General features: G+C 59.8%; 1 protein-coding gene across 1 annotated transcript in view; it reads right to left on the reverse strand.

Moving 5' to 3' along the window:
- Positions 1-16317, reverse strand: part of VSTM2L (V-set and transmembrane domain containing 2 like) — a 61470-nt gene extending 45153 nt beyond the window's left edge. Inside the window, exon 1 of the mRNA XM_077336102.1 lies at positions 15999-16317. Coding sequence (XP_077192217.1) covers positions 15999-16110 — 112 coding nt within the window. The 5' untranslated portion in view covers positions 16111-16317. The remainder of the gene's footprint in view (positions 1-15998) is intronic.
- Between the last annotated feature and the right edge of the window lie 470 nt (positions 16318-16787).

Here is a 16787-nt window from a genome sequence, read left to right on the forward strand (position 1 = left end):
ATTCTGATTTGCAGCACTGGTCTTCTCAATAAAGACTGAAAGCCTTTTCACTCTATGGAGTTGGACAAGATTTCGTCTATGAGGGTTCTGGTTCCTGACATACCAGATGATCCACGGTATGCGGCCGAGCTCCACGCAGCAGCCAGCTCTTCTCCAGCCCTACAGATCCTCCCTGAGGGATCTCCAACAAACTATTTTTATCTACTTGATGAAGTAAAGAAAGATTTTAAAAGCCAGAAGGGTTCCCAGAGAAAGCCTATGGCTAGACAGGCCCCAAAGAGTCAATACCAGAACACCACTAGGGGTCACGTATAGTGCTCAAACTCAAAACAGTTCAGTGCATCACCAGGGACTCACCACCTCTCCTGAATAAGGGCAGTTCCTTTCCACCAGCGCTGGGCAGCAGCCCTTTTCTTGTACATGGACAGCCCCCCAATCTTAACCAACTCCTCACCCACAACAATGCAGCATTCATAGGGACCAAGCCCCGTGAAGATAGGTTGAGGGACTTGGAGAAAAGGAGGCTGAGAGGGGACATGATAGCCCTCTTTAAGTATTTGAAAGGTTGTCACTTGGAGGAGGGCAGGATGCTGTTTCTGTTGGCTGCAGAGGAGAGGACACGCAGTAATGGGTTTAAACTTCAAGTACAACGATATAGGCTAGATATCAGGAAGAAATTTTCACAGTCAGAGTAGTTCAGCAGTGGAATAGGCTGCCTAAGGAGGTGGTGAGTTCCCCCTCACTGGCAGTCTTCAAGCAAAGGTTGGATACACACTTTTCTTGGATGCTTTAGGATGCTTAGGGCTGATCCTGCTGTTGAGCAGGGGGTTGGACTAGATGGCCTGTGTGGCCCCTTCCAACTCTAGGATTCTGTGATTCTATGATTCTGTGATCTAATAGGCACATGGATGCTGGTACCATGTTGAGCTGCCTTGAGCAGGCAGAGATCCCCAGGGATGCTGCCCCAAATCCCTCAGTATAAACAGCAGCTAGTCTCTATTTGAAGGAATCATAATCAGGAGCACAGAAAAGAAGTCACAGGAAAGGCAAGGTGATTGTCAAAGACCACGAACCCAGGAGGTGCCATGGCTGTTATACTCCCAAGGTTGCACGGGAAAGCCCGTTCCTACAAACAACGCTTTTGAACCCAGAGGCATAATAAATACATAAATAAATCTATCCTCTATTTATCTATCTCCCACTTTACCTATATTTGCTGCTATTCACAGATCTTACCAATTGCCCTAATTCATCCAGGAGAAGGATCTGCCCAGCCGCTGCTGGAAGACGGCCAGTGAGGGGGAGCTCCCCACCTCCTTAGGCAGCCCATTCCACGGCTGAACTAGACTCCTAGACTCCTGGAGTGGGAAGGGGCCACAAAGGCCATCTAGTCCCACCCCCTGCTCAGTGCAGGATCAGCCTCCAGCATCCAGGAGAAGGATCTGTCCAGCCGCTGCTTGAAGACGGCCAGTGAGGGGGAGCTCCCCACCTCCTTAGGCAGCCCCTTCCCCTGCTGAACTAGACTCCTAGAATCCTAGAGTGGGAAGGGGCCATACAGGCCATCTAGTCCCACCCCCTGCTCAGTGCAGGATCAGCCTCAAGCATCCAGGAGAAGGATCTGTCCAGCTGCTGCTTGAAGACGGCCAGTGAGGGGGAGCTCCCCACCTCCTTAAGCAGCCCCTTCCCCTGCTGAACTACTCTGACAGTGAAAAAAAATATTGTCTTGCTATCTACACGTAGTTTAAATCTCCTACTGTGGGTCCTCTTGTCTGCTGCCAGCAGGAACTGCTCCCGGCCCTGCTTCAAGGGACAACCTTTCAAACAGGAGAGATTCCAGTGGGTAGTCGTGTTAGTCTGAGGAAAAGGGCCTGCATGCGAAAGCTCCCGCCTTGAATAAATCTTTGTTGGTCTTAAAGGTGCTCCTGGATTCTGATGTTGTTAACCTTTCAAATACTTAAAGACAGCAATCCTGTCTCCTCTCAACCTCCTCTTCTCCAGGCTGAACATTCCCAAGGTAGAATTCTGTACAGCCACAGTCACAGTCCAAGGGAACTGATCTCTGTAGTCTGGAGAGGAGCTGTAACTCCAGAGATCTCCAGGCCCCACCTGGAGGCTGGCAACCCCCTCTCCAGAGAGCGAGGGCTCCAAGGGCCCATCAGGTGTTCATTTCTCTCTTCTGTGGCCTTCTTGCCCCACACACAGAGCCACAGACGGGCACCCTGCAAGGAGGAGCACGCCTGTGGGAGCCCAGGCCCGTCTCCTGATGTTCCTCTTTAAGGCCTTGCTCGTCCTTCCGCGGCCCCTCTCTCGTCCTGCTGCTGCTGGAAATATTAATCCAGCACCACAAATTTCTGCCGACGTTTGTGATTACAAGCAAATTGTTCAATAGGCTGTATGTTCCCTCCAGAGATTATGAATAGCACACATTTCTGCACTCCTGGGCATAATGCATTATGGAAGGAGGCTGCATCTGTTTGGCGGAAGAACACTCCGAGACCCATTTTCCACCTCCCTCCAGATCAAATTAGAGGCTCACCATTGCAGTAAAGAGACCGGGGCCAACAGCACCAACCGGTGCAAATCCTCTGAACAGGGATGCCAGCCTCCAGGTGGGGCCTGGGGATCTCCTGGAATGACAGCTCAGGTCCAGACTGCAGAGACCAGTTTCCCCAGAAGAGGGATACTGTGGAGGGGGAACTCTTTGGCCTGCTGCCCCACTGAGGTTCCTGCCCTCCGGGAGTTTCCAGCCTGGCTCTGGTAGTTTGGCTGAGACCAAGTGAAACCGGCAACATCCCCAGGGCCCCTGCTCCCTCCCTCCCCCCCTCCCTCCCTCCAGAAATGCATTCATGTGTCTTGCCCCTGGACCTCTTTGACTGCTATTGTCTGTTTTCTACGTTCCCATGTAAACCGCCCTTAGCCTGGGGGGAGGGGGGGCTGTATATAAATAAATAAATAAACAAACAAACCCTACTCTTCCATCTCCTGAGGGTGGCCAGGTGACCTAGCAAGCCGGCAAACATGGGCCTCTCCCCCCTGGGTCAGTTCTTGTTTGTTTGTGGTGGCAGATTTAGGGTCACCTGTTCAGGGTGGGAAATTCCTGGAGATTGGTGGAGTCTGGGAAGGGAAGGGCCCTCCGTGGGGTAGAATACCTGCAGTCCGTCTTTCCAAGCAGCCGCTCTCTCTGTGGGGCACTGCTCTCTGTCTCCTGGCAATCCGCTGTTATTGTGGTAGATTTCCAGGCCGGCCCCTCGGGCAGAACAAGGAGGGTGCCATGCAGTGTGTATGTCTGTGTGTGTGTGGGGGGGGGGGGAGGCAACTGGCTCCCGGACATCCGTGCCAACACTGCAGGGGCTTGGCTTGCAGCTAGCTCGTACCCCTTGCCTTCCCAGGAGGTGCTGGTCACACTTTGTTACAGAAGGCCTGAAATTGGCCCTGAGATTTCCCTTTACGTAACAGGGAAGAAAAGGATCATTCCCCTGGCCACAGACGCTGCCTCCTGCAAGATCGTCTGCTCAGATGGGCCATGAGTTTTCTGGGCCTCAGGCTGAGGTCTTTCTTTCACACATGCCCGGGATTGAACCGGGGAACTTCTGCACACCAGCAGAGGCTCTGCCACTGAGCTGCCTGTCTGGTGTGCAGATATGGAGCTTCAGCACCTATGAGGCTCCTGACTGGGATGCCGGACTGCCGATTCTCTGCCTCAGCGTTGCCCTGGCTGCAAGGAGGCTGCCCCCTGCAGGCTGCCCAGCCGGGCCCAAGTGCAAGCCCCACACTCCCGTCCTCCTCCTCCTCCTCTCGCCACGCTCGGCCCCCCCAGCCCAGAGAGAGCAGCACCAAGGAGCTCCTGATGGGGGCTCCCGCCTCTGAATGGAGAGCGCCCGCCGGGTGCTGCCTGCCAGCGGATCACCAATTATGCGCAAAGACTCGGCTAAGACAAACTCTTCATCAGGCAACTGCAGGCAGCGCATTTGTGAGCGGCCTGCAGGGAAAAGCGCGAGATCTTCAGGCACCCATGGCCCCTCCGCAGCCACAGGGACACGCCTTCACCTCTCTGGCCAGGGAGGACTGGGCGGGGTTGTCTCAGGCAGGAAAAGGGCTCTGGAGGGGGAGAGGGGGGGGGCTGCTGAAAGCCAGTGTGGGGTCAAGGGCTCTTTCCATTTTGTAATCTGTCCCCCCCCCCTCCCCAGGCCAGCATCGACCAGGACATCTGTCCAGACGTTACAACTGCGAACAGAAGAGCTGAGGTTTTGGGGTGCTGAGTAGGGTATAAATTGTTGCTGCCCTCAGTTGGATTACTTGTTGTAGGAGGATTTGGGGGTTTTAATGTTTTTGTGCTTTTTATGTAAACCACCACGGGCTGGCTGGGCTGAGAGTGGCAGTCTATAAATTTAATAATAAATAAATATAAATACATAAGAGCAGCAGCCTCCAACATGGAGAGCCTTCTCATCCTTCACCTGAAGCCCACTGGGAGACCTTGGGCCAGTCAATTGTCTGGACTGGGAGCACAATTAAGAGGGGCATAAGAAGAAGGACACAAGAGCCCTGCTGGATTGGACCAATAATCCATCTAGTCCAGCCTCCCGTCTCACCCAGGGGCCAGCCAGTTCCTCTGCAGGGCAAGCCACAGGGCAGAGAGGCTGAGGCCTTCCCCTGAGAAGACCCTCAGAAGAGCCCTGCTGGGTCAGGCCAGGGAGGGTCCCTCCAGTCCAGCCTCCCGTCTCACCCAGGGGCCAGCCAGTTCCTCTGCAGGGCCAGCCACAGGGCAGAGAGGCCGAGGCCTTCCCCTGAGAAGACCCTCAGAAGAGCCCTGCTGGGTCAGGCCAGGGAGGGTCCATCCAGTCCAGCCTCCCGTCTCACCCAGGGGCCAGCCAGTTCCTCTGCAGGGCCAGCCACAGGGCAGAGAGGCCGAGGCCTTCCCCTGAGAAGACCCTCAGAAGAGCCCTGCTGGGTCAGGCCAGGGAGGGTCCCTCCAGTCCAGCCTCCCGTCTCACCCAGGGGCCAGCCAGTCCCTCTGCAGGGCCAGCCACAGGGCAGAGAGGCCGAGGCCTTCCCCTGAGAAGACCCTCAGAAGAGCCCTGCTGGGTCAGGCCAGGGAGGGTCCCTCCAGTCCAGCCTCCCGTCTCCTACAGGGGCTAGCCAGTTCCTCTGCAGGGCCAGCCACAGGGCAGAGAGGCCGAGGCCTTCCCCTGAGAAGACCCTCAGAAGAGCCCTGCTGGGTAGGCCAGGGAGGGTCCCTCCAGTCCAGCCTCCCGTCTCACCCAGGGGCCAGCCAGTTCCTCTGCAGGGCCAGCCACAGGGCAGAGAGGCCGAGGCCTTCCTAAGGACCTCAGAAGAGCAGAATTCCCTTTTGGCCTTTCTGACTCTTCTGCCTGTCAGCTCCGCTGGGTGCCCCCAAGTTCCAGTCTCCCGAAAGAGGGAAACCATGTTGTCTCTGCCTGCTGCCTCTGCCCTGTGCATGATTTTGTGAACTTCTCTCACACCTCCCTTTGCCCTCCCTTTCTGGAAATGTGGTGACCATACCTGCCTGCCTCCCTTCAAAGGAGACTGCTCTGAACCTCCGTCCAGCGGCCTTCTCGTGCCCCCTGGGTCCTTTTCCTTTCCAGAGAAGAGGCAGTGTGGAGTCTGCCTGGGGCATCTGCCCTCCTCCTTCCCTCTCAGTCTCCACGGTTCAGACCCCATCAACATATTTTTAAAGTGGAGATTGTTTGCTCACTTTTCGTTTCCCTTCATTGACCTTCATTTTCCACATTGCTGCCCGCTCAGCTCACCCGAGCTGGAGTGGCTAAGAAAGGCGGAGTCTAGTCTGGAGAATCAGATTTGACCCCCCCCCCAATGCAGCCAGCTGGGTGACCTTTGGCCAGTCATAGTTCTCTTATAGCTGTTCTCTCAGAGCTCTCTCAGGCCCACCTACCACACAGGGTGTCTGTTGTGGGGAGAGGAAGGGAAGGCAATTGTAAACTGCTTTAGGGCTCTTTGGGGGTGTGAAAAGCGGGGTATAAAACACCAACCCTTCATCATGCAATTTGGAGAGATGCTTCTCTGCAATCCATTCGGGTTTTTTCCTTCTTAAATAACAGGGTCTCAGGCTGTGAACTGGATTGTTTGCAGATACTGGAGAGGTTTTCTTGGCGTTGGGGAGAAACATTTGTGGAGCAGCTGCGGTCCCTGCCCTGGAAGCCTGCCCAGTCCTTGTGCAGCAGCTGGATCAGCGGCCGGTGGCTGGTGGGCATCCTGACCCCTGACAGGCCGTTCCACTGCCTGCTTTCTGCACATCTGCCAGCTGTTCAAAGGCCCCGGTGTGGACCGGGCTGCTGGCTCATTTCCTGGGCACCCGGCAAGCCCCGTCTTCCATCTCGTGGAAATATCTCAAAGCGCCTAAAACTGATGAGCCCTGAGCTGGGTAGCCCAGCCTGGCCCGATCCCGTCACACCTCGGAAGCTAAGCAGGGTCGGCCCTGGTGAGCATTTGGAGGGGAGGCCAGGGGGGCTCCGCAGAGGCAGGCAAGGGCCAGAAGCCCCCTCTGGGCTTCTGGCCCTGACGTGAACGGCCCCAGACTGGCCGGTTTATCTCTTGAGATCTCAGCAGTTGAGCAGGCAGCCCTGGTCTGAATCTGGAGGGGAGAAAGGGCCATGCAGGGGCAACCACCTCTGAAGGCCTCTGTGGTCACCATAAAACAGCTGTGACTTCCCAGCCAAAGCACACCGCGCCTCACGCCCTCCTGCCCCCCAGAGGAAGATCACTTGCTGCTCTGCCCCTCGGCTTGCCATTCCCTGGGGAGAAGGAAGGAGGGAGGGAGGGGGCAAGGCAGCCGAGGGCCTCACAGGCCAGAGGGACGGGGGACGGGGGACGGGCTCTCCATCACTGTGAGGCTAACGCTGCCGTTCCGCTGTGCCTCCGCTGCTCGTGCTTCTGTGTGGGGCCGTGATTGAGTGCCGCTTATTCGGGGCCTTCCGCAAAGCCCCTGGTCATAATTCTCCTGTCATTACGGCTTCTGCTCGGAGGCCCCATGGCCCAGCGGCTCCGCTTCATTCCGGCTCCCTTGGGCTGGGCAGCTCCCACGGGGAGAGTCCTGGAGATCCGGGGCCTGGGGAGGGCAGTGCCCCATTGAGTCCCCTCTCCCCCCCACCAAAGCAGCCACTGGCTCCAGGGGAACCGGTCGCTGCGGTCTGGAGATCAATTGTGAGAACGGGAGGTCTCCAGACACCACCTGGAGGTTGGGAACCCTGAGCACATGAAGCTGCCTTCAATCAAACCCGACCTCCAGTCCCTCACGCTCAGCACCGTCTGCTCCGACTGGAGGGGCCCTCTGGGGTCCGGGCAGGGGCCTTTCTCTCCACCGCCACCCTGATCCTTCTAGTGGGAGAAGGCGGGAATGGAACCCGTGACCCTCTGCAGGCCAGGGGGAGGCGCTTCCACTCAGCCAAAAGGGCCCTGGCCCTGGTCGAGGCTAGGCGGGTTTCCCGGGGGCCCAGGTCAACCAACAGATTCCTACCCACAGAGCTGAGGGCCCTGTGTGGGGCATAAGCAGACAAGCGGACCCACAGGTAGATGGGACCCAGGCCGCGTAGAGCCTTGAAGGTTAAAACCAGAACCTTGACCTTGACCCAGAAGCAGACTGGTAACCAGTGCCGTGGTTTCAACACTGGAGGGATGTGAGCCCTCCAAGGAGGCCTAGGAAGGACCCTGCCGGCCGCATTCTGAACCAGCTGAAGTCCCCAGGTCAAGGTTAAGGGCAGGGCCGTGTAGAGTGAGTTACAGAAGTGACCACTGCATAGATCACAGTGGCCAGGGGGTCCGAGGACAGGTAGGGCACTAGAGCCAAGCTTGGCCCAGGTGGAAAAACGCCATGCGGGCTACCTTCGTGCTCTGAGCCTCCATGGGAAGGGAGGCATCAAAGATCACCCCAAAATTCCTGGTGGTCAGTGCAGGTGTTAGTTGCACCCCATCCCGACATGGGAGATGCACTGCCTGATCTTGATCTGAAGGGGCAGCAAGACAGGTAGAGCGTGGTCTCCTTCTCCTGGGCATCTTTATATCTCCTCTCCTGCGGGGACTGAAGGGGCTCGATCCGTGTGTATGTGTGTGTTGCTATTCCTGCCATGGCCTTTCTCACAGAGGTGAAGAAGAAGAAGAAGAAGAAGAAGAAGAAGAAGAAGAAGAAGAAGAAGAAGAAGAAGAAGAAGAAGAAGAAGAAGAAGAAGAAGAAGAAGAAGAAGAGTTGGTTCTTATATGCTGCTTTTCCCTACCCGAAGGAGGCTCAAAGCGGCTTACAGTTGCCTTCCCTTCCTCTCCCCATAACAGAAACCCTGTGAGGTGGGTGAGGCTGAGAGAGCCCTGATATTACTGAAGAAGAAGAAGAGTTGGTTCTTATATGCCGCTTTTCTCTACCCGAAGGAATCTCAGAGAGGCTTACATTCGCCTTCCCTTTCCTCTCCCCACAACAGACACCCTGTGGGGTGGGTGAGGCTGAGAGAGCCCTGAGATTCCTGCTCGGTCAGAACAGTTTTATCAGTACCGTGACTAGCCCAAGGTCACCCAGCTGGCTGCATGTGGGGGAGCGCAGAATCAAACCCAGCATGCCAGAGTAGAAGTCCGCCCTCCTAACCAGGACACCAAATCACTACCCCAAACCTAAGAAATCCACTTCTGCTGAGCTGGCTCTTTGGCTAGGGACGCCAGCCTCCAGGTGGGACTTGGGGACACCCTGGCATCATACCTCATCTCCAGACTAAAGAGAGAACCCACTGAGGTCCCCCCTGCCCCAAATCCTGCCTACCTCTCCTGGCCTCACCTGGAGGCTGGCAACCCAAAACAGAGCCATTTGCAGGGCATGGGCTAGGACTCAAGAGACCAGTCAGTGTGTCCCCCTTGCCCCCCCCAGCTGTGCCCTTGAGCCGTTCTCCCTGAAGGGCCGCAGCCCTCGGCAGGCAAGGAGGCCGGGCACCCGCCTCTCCGCCATCTGGCCGCTCGCATTCCTGCCTCCAGGAGCCGGCCCGGCCTCTCCCTGCCCGCAATTATGCCGTTGCCCTTTTCCAGACGAAGGAGCCGGCCTCGCTGGGCCCGGCAGGCGCGCTGCCCAAGTGCCGGGGGACGGCCATTGTTTCCTGAGTGGGCCGCGGAGAATCGCTCGCCTGACCCTATTTATTGTCATATTAGTGGCGGAATTATCTCAAATTTGCACGGTAAATGAAAGACAAAAAAGAGCCCTGCCAAGCAGAGATTGCGATCGGGACCGGAGCTCACCTTGCTGAGGAATTTGAATTAACCTTGAAACCTGCAGGTACTTCCAACTCTCCCGCAGCACCAGCCAAAGGAGGGGGACGGGCGGGGGTGGGGTGGGGGGGGGAGGATGGAAGCAGCAGGGAAAACGCCATCCTGCCGGGCAGGGCTGAGCGGAATCAACGGGGAGAGGCGGAAGATGCCGTGGCTTCCGCTCTGGACGGCACTCAGAGGCTGCCAGGTGGAGCCAAGGAACGGCTGGGGGGCCGGGGGGGCCAGGACATAGCTGGACATTTGGGGGCTGGAGCTCGGGGGTGGGGAGGGACCTCAGCAGGATGCAGTGCCATCGAGTCCCCCCCCCCCTATCCCGGCTCCAGCAGGGGGTTGGGGCGGGGTTGCCAGATCTGGGCTGGGCAACTTCTGGAGATGTGAGGCTGGGGCCTGGGGCGGGCAGGGGCCTTACGGGGGCACAATTCTACGGAGTCCCCCCTCCAAAGCATCCCTTTTCTCCAGGAGAACCGTTCTCTGCAGTCTGTAACTCCAGAGGATCCCCAGGCCCCTCCTGGGAGCTGAAGGGCCCTCCAGCCCATGTGGCCCCTGGCACTCCTCACAGTCCTCAGGGTGCCACCTGCTGGCAGCTCCCTGCCCAGCAACACCGAGAGAGCACCCATTTCTTTGCCACCAGGGCTCCCTTTCGGCGGGATGGGCTCTGCAAGGAGTAGAGGAGAGGTCCTCAGGAAGGAACAGGAAGCCATTTTAAATTGGGGGGCAGTGTTTTTTTAATGGCCTCTGAGCAGGAGGGCTCTTTGAGGGAGGGGAGGGGAGGGGAGGGGAGGGGAGGGGAGGGGAGGGGAGGGGAGGGGAGGGGAGGGGAGGGGAGGGGAGGGGAGGGAGGCACCCGGGGTTTCCCTCTGTGCCCTGGAGGCTGGTGTGTGAGCCGTCCTGAGCCGTCAGGGTCTCATCTTCTGGCTTGTTGCTCTGGACCAGGTTGTGTTTCTTTGGAACGGCCTGTGGTTTACTGCGAGCTAAATGCAGGGAGGTTAGAAATCCACCCGTTAACCGATTCACGGCCCCGAGGAGGAAGATTCCAGGAGTCCCTTTTGACCTTAATGATACTTCGAATTCAGCGTGTTATTTTGCTTCCTTCCTGCCTCTCTCAAGCCGTATAAAGAGGGAACGGGGCAGAAGAAGCAGCTTAGATCTTGGTGCCACTGGAGTTCCCTGGGCCGGGCCCAAGCGAACCTCAGATGGGGATTGTGCTTCAGGGTCGGACCAGAACCAGTGGGATGAAATTAATTCAAAAGAAATTCTGTCTCAACCTCCGGAAGAAGTTCCTGACAGTCAGAGCGGTTTCTCAGTGGAACAGGCTTCCTCGGGAGGTGGTGGGTTCTCCATCTTTGGAGGTTTTTAAGCAGAGGCTGGAGAGCCATCTGACGGAGAGGCTGATTCTGGGAAGGCTCAAGGGGGTGGCAGGTGACAGTGGATGAGCGAGAGGGTTGTGGGTGTCCTGCACAGTGCTGGGGGTTGGACTAGATGACCCAGGAGGTCCCTTCCAAATCTCTTATTCTCTGGTTCTATGAGAGCCACAGTGGGTCCCATTTGGAAATCTAGAATCGCCTCCGGGAGGTGCTGCAGGAGCCAAGGAGGTGTCCCGAGGGTCACTTGCAAGCACAGCACAAAAGCCCCTCCTGGCCACCACAGCCAGGTGTTTGCCCCCTGGAACTCGCCCCGCATTCTGCTGACCCCAGCCCAGCCCCACAGGTGAGGAAGAGGCGGTCAGGCATGGCTGGCGCTCTCAGCTCCCCCTGCTCATGCCCTCTGCCTCTGCCACGGGAGCTGCCTGGCTTGCAGCTGGCAGGAGGAGCAGGCCGGGCCCAGCTGCTTCTCGCAGGCTGCCTGCAAGGGAGGCATGAATAATTGAGGGGCTGCTGGCTGAAGGGAAAGGGGAGCGGCAGGCTGGCAGAGGGACCGGAGACGGAGGAGGGGCCACAGGCTCCTGCGCTGCAGGGGAGAGTCCCGGCCGGCTGCCTGGGGGAGCCCAGAGTGTGGCTTTTCGGGGCGGCTGCCAGGTAGACTCCACTCACGCAAGGAGGCTCCAGTGAGCTGCCTGCCCCATTGAGGAAACGGCCTTTTCCAACCAGCCGGGGCTTCATGGCCACATTAGCCAAGGGGGAGGGGCAGCCAAGAGGCTCCTGGCCCTTTGCCAAATGGAGGGAGAAAGGGGTGCAGGGAAGGAGTTGGGGGGCTGGGGCTCCGTGGGAAAGCCTCTGCTTGGCCTGCAGAAGGCCCCCAGCTCAATTCCCCAGAGGCATCTCCAGCTAAAAGGACCAAACAGCAGTGGGGTGGAGGGCCTTTCTCTGCCTGGGGGAGCCACTGCCAGCCTGAGACCGGGATGGGCCCATGGCCAGATTCAGCAGGAGGCAGCTTCATGGCCTCAGAGGCAGAGCAGAAGGCCCCGGGTTCCAGCCCCCATTAAAAGGACCAGGCCGGAGGGGATGGGAAAGGCCCAGGAGGGCAGCTGCCTGCTCGAGTAGACAATACCAAACTGGCTAGTTTAACGGTTTCACTCAGGATAAGGCTTGGGGGATCCCCCCCCCCCGTTCTCTGCCTCTAGGCCACAAGCCATTTCAGCATCCTGCTTCGATTTCCCCTCCCCCTTCCCCCTTCCTCCACGGGCATCAGCAGAGCCCCCATTTTGGAACTGCCATTCCGGAAGGGTTTCCGGTGGGCAGGGTCCTCAGCTGATTTGGGGAGCAGAAGGGCTCCCCTGGCAGTTCTCTTCTGGGCCACAGGTTTGTCCCCTACCTGGGTGAACGGCCTTGGGCAGGAGGGGCGCACTCTCTGAGCACCTCTGACCCCTCTGCCCACCTGGACGATGCCCACCCACAGATCAGCCACCTGTTCTTCCCACGGCTGCCACACAATCCTCCGCACAGTCCTTGTTTCAGGGTTCCGGGCTGGATCCAGAAAGCCCCAGACGCCTCGTGGGAACAATCGAACTGATTCAGTTAAGGACATTTTGACTTGCTTTCTCTGGCCTCCTCAAGGAAGGCCTAAAGCGTCCAAAAAGAAATACAGACGCACTCCTCCCCTGGCCTCCCCTTGTGGACCCCCCAGAGCACAGGTCAGATCCAGGGAGCAGCTCTGCTCCCACCCCCACCCATCGGCTGAGCTGGAACCCGAACTGGGCTGCCGGGTCCTCAGCTGGAGGCACCTCTCCTGGGGGCTGGAGAATCCCTGGCCGTCCATCGGGGGTCCAGAAGGGGATGTCTGCCTGTTCATGCAAGGATATGCATGCGCCTCCCCCCTGCTCTGCTTGTCTTACCACCAGCCCCCCCTCCCCCCAGCAATCTCATCAAAGGAAGACCGAAGGGGTCGCTGGTCAGCTGGTCAGCCACTCTCAGCCCGCCCACCCCTGGAGTTCAGCCTTGGACGTCCCGCTTGCCTTCTTTAGCCCTTGCCCGCCTGTCCTGCCCTTAGATTCTACCACCCCAACCTCTCCGCCTGAGGCTGGTCTGTCACAAAAGGAACACCTGGGTGGATGGATTCACGGGACCTGCCCACCCCACCCCACCCGCTTCCTCTTCCCCTCCACTCGGTGTGAGCCCAGGCCCCTCTTGAGTCTCCCCCCCCCAGCCTGTTTCCCCCCTAGGGAAGGCAGCAGCCCACAGAGACAGAGAGAGGGTGATGCCCGAGAAGGGCCACACAAGGTGGTTCACCTGTGCCCCGTTCTTGGGAGGCATCCCTGGCCGAGGCAGGGCAGTTCGGGGCACCCTCTCCCGCCCCTCCCGGGTGCCCGGTGCCTCTGCCCCCCCCCCCCCGTGGCCTCCCCTGCCCTCCCCTGTTTCGCTGGGGGAAATCTGTACCGGCCCAATAATGCAAGCGATTCATCTCCAATCTGCTCCACAGCCATGGAGAACCAGGTTCCAGCACCCGCCACTGGGAGCCAATTGGTATTCACTGACTGGCACAAAGGGCTTATTATCCCCGACCCTCTTGCTCATGGATTTGCTCCTCGGCCTCGTTAATAAAGGGCTCGCCGGTGACAGGGGGGGGGGGGGTGGAGCGGCTGCACCGGCCCCCCTGGACGCAACACTCGGCGAGGGGCAGCCGGAGGGCCAGATTTGTCCCCCACCTCTATGGAAACCAAACCAGCAGCCAGGTCTCCTGCTGGGCCCTCTTGCCGGGGGAAGAGCTGTCCTGCCCAGCAGCCCCCCCCCGGGGCCAAAGGGCTCCGTGGGGCCCGCCAGGGCTCTGCTGAATCCTTAAACACCGGACTCTGCCTTCCGCTGAATCAGGCCCTCGATCCACCAGGATCCAGGCGGTCTGCTCAGATTCGCAGCAGCTCTCCTGAGTCGGTGGCAGAGAAAGGTCTGTCACATTCAGGGTGTCTGTCTACCACACTCGCCTGGCCAGTCCTTTGAGCTGGGGCTGCCGGAGAGTGAACCGAGCACCTCTGCCCCTGAGCCTCCCCCCCCCCACTTCTTCTCTGGCTGAAAAGGCCGGGGGGCGTGCGTTTGCTCTCTTGGCACCACTGCAGAGTCAGTCCCTGGCCCTCCCCTTGAAGGCTTGGCAGTGCTGCTGGAGCTGCTGGAGCCGTCATGCCACCAGTTGCTGAGCCCAGTCTGGCCTCCTTCCCTAGCGAGGAAACGGCGCTTTATGCCGCATGAGGAGGGAAAGTATCAGGAGGGCTAGGATCGTCCCCACAGGTTGTTCCTTCACCTCCGCCCTTTCCTTGTGGCCCCTCTTCCAGCCTCTGCTCCCGAGAGCTGTTTTGCCTGCTGCCCCACTGGTCCTTCCCCTGGGCCCCCACCCCCTTCCTCTGGGGAGAGTCCCTCTGTGGAGCACACCGCCTCTCCCGGCAGCCATGCAGAATGCCCCCGATAATCTGGGGGGGGGGAAGTTGGTGGTTTGGCCAATCTCTCTCCAAGGGCAGGATCCAAAGGCCCCAGCCCCAGCCGGGTTTGCCACCTGCAAAGGCAGCATATCCCAAACCCTGCGGGATCAGGCCACGGTGCCTTCTGCCTTCACTGGGGACTGGCCAGAGGCTTCAAGGCAGTGTAAGATCAGGGCACAAAGGAAGCAGACCCGGCCCAGCCCTTTCTCTGGTGACGGAGGAAGACCCTTCTCAGCCGGAGACCCTGGAGAGCGGCTGCCTGCCTGAGTGGACAAGACTGAAGGACCACGGGGCCGATTCTGGAGAAGGCAGCCTCAGGTGTGTTCTGCTTCATCGGAGGGATCTATGCCTCAGTGGTATGCGGAAGGTCCCAGGTTCAACCCCGGCCTCTCCAGATAAAGGACACGTCAGTGAAGGGGGATGTGAAGGCTCTCTTCTCGGCTGGAAAAAGCTGCCAGCTGAGCAGACAACTGTGACCTTGATTCGCTGTCCGGCAGCTCCGGCTGGGTCCTTTCTCCTGCTGCTGGCTTGGACCCACGACCAGGATGGGGTGAGTGTGCCTTGCTTGAGGGGCTGAGATGCTTTGGGCCATCCCTGCCCCCCTCCCCCTGCTCGGGGGCAGCTGCTGGGTTTCCGAATGGAGCCCAAGAGCCCTTTGTGCTGGGGCACAAGAAGGAGGGCACCCTTCTCCTACGGCCGGCCGGCCAGCCATGTGGTACCTGGCTCTGTCACGGAGCTCCAGGCAGGTGGCCTCCAAAGGGACGGGCAGCTCCTCACGGAGAGCCCAGGGCCTGGTCTTAGCCGGCTGTCCAGGAGAGCTGGCCTGGACGGTCAGTGGGTGCAGCGGCTGCACCAATCCGGGAAAGAGGGTCTGGCCGGCCCCAGGAGGAGGACAAGCCCTGCTGCAAAGCTGGAAAATGGGGCCGGAAGCTCTCCTCTAGTCCAAGCCCTACCTGTGCCTGCGTGGGTGCTTCATGGGCATGCCTCCCCCAGCCACCGAGCTCAAGATTCTTGCTCTTTCACAGGAATATTTTTTGGGGGGGGATTTCCCCCTCCCCTCCCCTCAACAGCCCCTCTCCCCTGGCTTCAAGGTTCCTTCGGCACGCCTGGAAAACAAGTTGCCCTCTGGATCAAAGCTCCCGGTCTTTCCATGCAAACACTGGGGGGGGGGGGGGACAGCCGGGAAAGACCCCTTCCACAAGCTCTCCGGTTCCTTGGGGGGCAGGGAATGCCAGCCCCTCTTTCCGCCCGTTTCTTCAAGCTACGCACACACTTTGCAATTTATGAACAAACAGTCCTGGATTTCCCTGCGCATTAATGTCCAGTGGGGGGGGGGGAGCGAGCAATAGTCAAACGCAGGCCCCTCCAGCAGTCCCTGCAGGTCGATGTTTGCCAGGTGAAGCTGGGCTGGGCGGCAGAGCCAGGCTTAAGAGACGTCCGGTCCGCACATCCGAGACCAAGGTCCCAATCCCTACCCGCGGATTCTGCCCTGCGCGCATTTCGCGAGGCTCAAGCCTTCCCCACAATCCTCCGCCCGCCCAGCAGGGGGCGCCCGATGCCACGTCTCGCCCCGCTTCGGCACTTCGCATCGCACAATCCGGAATAACCTGCACCTCCCCGGCCCACTGCGGACAGGAACGGAGTGGCATCGGGGTCTGCCCGCCTGCCCGAACGGCGTGTCTCTGTCGGTGGGGCGGAGGGACCCACCCTTGCGCCCGCACCTGCCCGGCCGGGGGAGCAGGAAAAGAGGACCTGGAGCGAACCGAGAGGGGCTGGGCCCCGAGAAGCGGACCCCGGGCGGCGCCTCCTCTGCATGTGGGGGAGGGGCTCCACCCGCCCCCCCCCTGCGGCCGCCCCCCTTCTGCGCCCCTCCACTCACCGTTGCCGGGCAGCTGGTTGTCCCACTGCGGGGGGCGCGAGGCGGCGCCCAGCTGGAGGTAGAGCCCCAAAGAGTGGCAGAGGGCCAGAGTCAGGCCAAAGGCGCCCCCCATCGTGCTCCCGTCCGGCCGGCCCTCCGTCCTTCTCACATCGGGAAGGGGGGCAAGCAGGCGGCGCCCCCAGCGGTCTCCGCGGCCCGCGCCGGCAAGGCGGCTCCTCCGGGCTCCCCGTCCCCGTCCCCGTCCCCCTGCCCTTCCGTGCCCTGCGCGGCGCAGCTCGGCTCTGCGCGACTCCGCTCCGCTCCGCCTGCCCGAGACTGCGGGACTCTTCCCTTCGGCGGAGGGCGCCACAGTGCGGCGGCTCGCCCGTCCGGCGGAAGGATCCGAGCGCTTGATTTATCATCAAAGTTTCTCCAAGGGGATCGTTTTTAAAGCTGCGGCTCCGGGTGGTGGTGAAGGGGGGGGGGCAGTAGAAGCGCCTGCCAGTGGGGAGGGGGTGGGAGGGGGGGCAGCGCAAGGAGAACGACGACCCTCTTTCCCCCGCCTTTCTGGGAGGGGGAGACGTGTGTGTGTATGTGGCGGGGGGGGGGGTGTAGGGAAGGGGGGCGGGGGGCGCGTGCGTGGCGGTGGATTCCGATCCGTGGATTCAGTTCAGTTTCTTCTTCCTCGGGACTCCCTCCCTGGTCATTCCCTGAAGGCAAAGTCTGCTGAAAGCCACCGAGAGGGATCGCCTTCGCCCCCTCCCCCGTCTGCCTGGAGGAGTCCCCCCCCCCCGAGAACCCCTCCCTTGG

Source organism: Paroedura picta, chromosome 4 (genome assembly GCF_049243985.1).
Source record: "Paroedura picta isolate Pp20150507F chromosome 4, Ppicta_v3.0, whole genome shotgun sequence".
NCBI lineage: Eukaryota > Metazoa > Chordata > Lepidosauria > Squamata > Gekkonidae > Paroedura > Paroedura picta.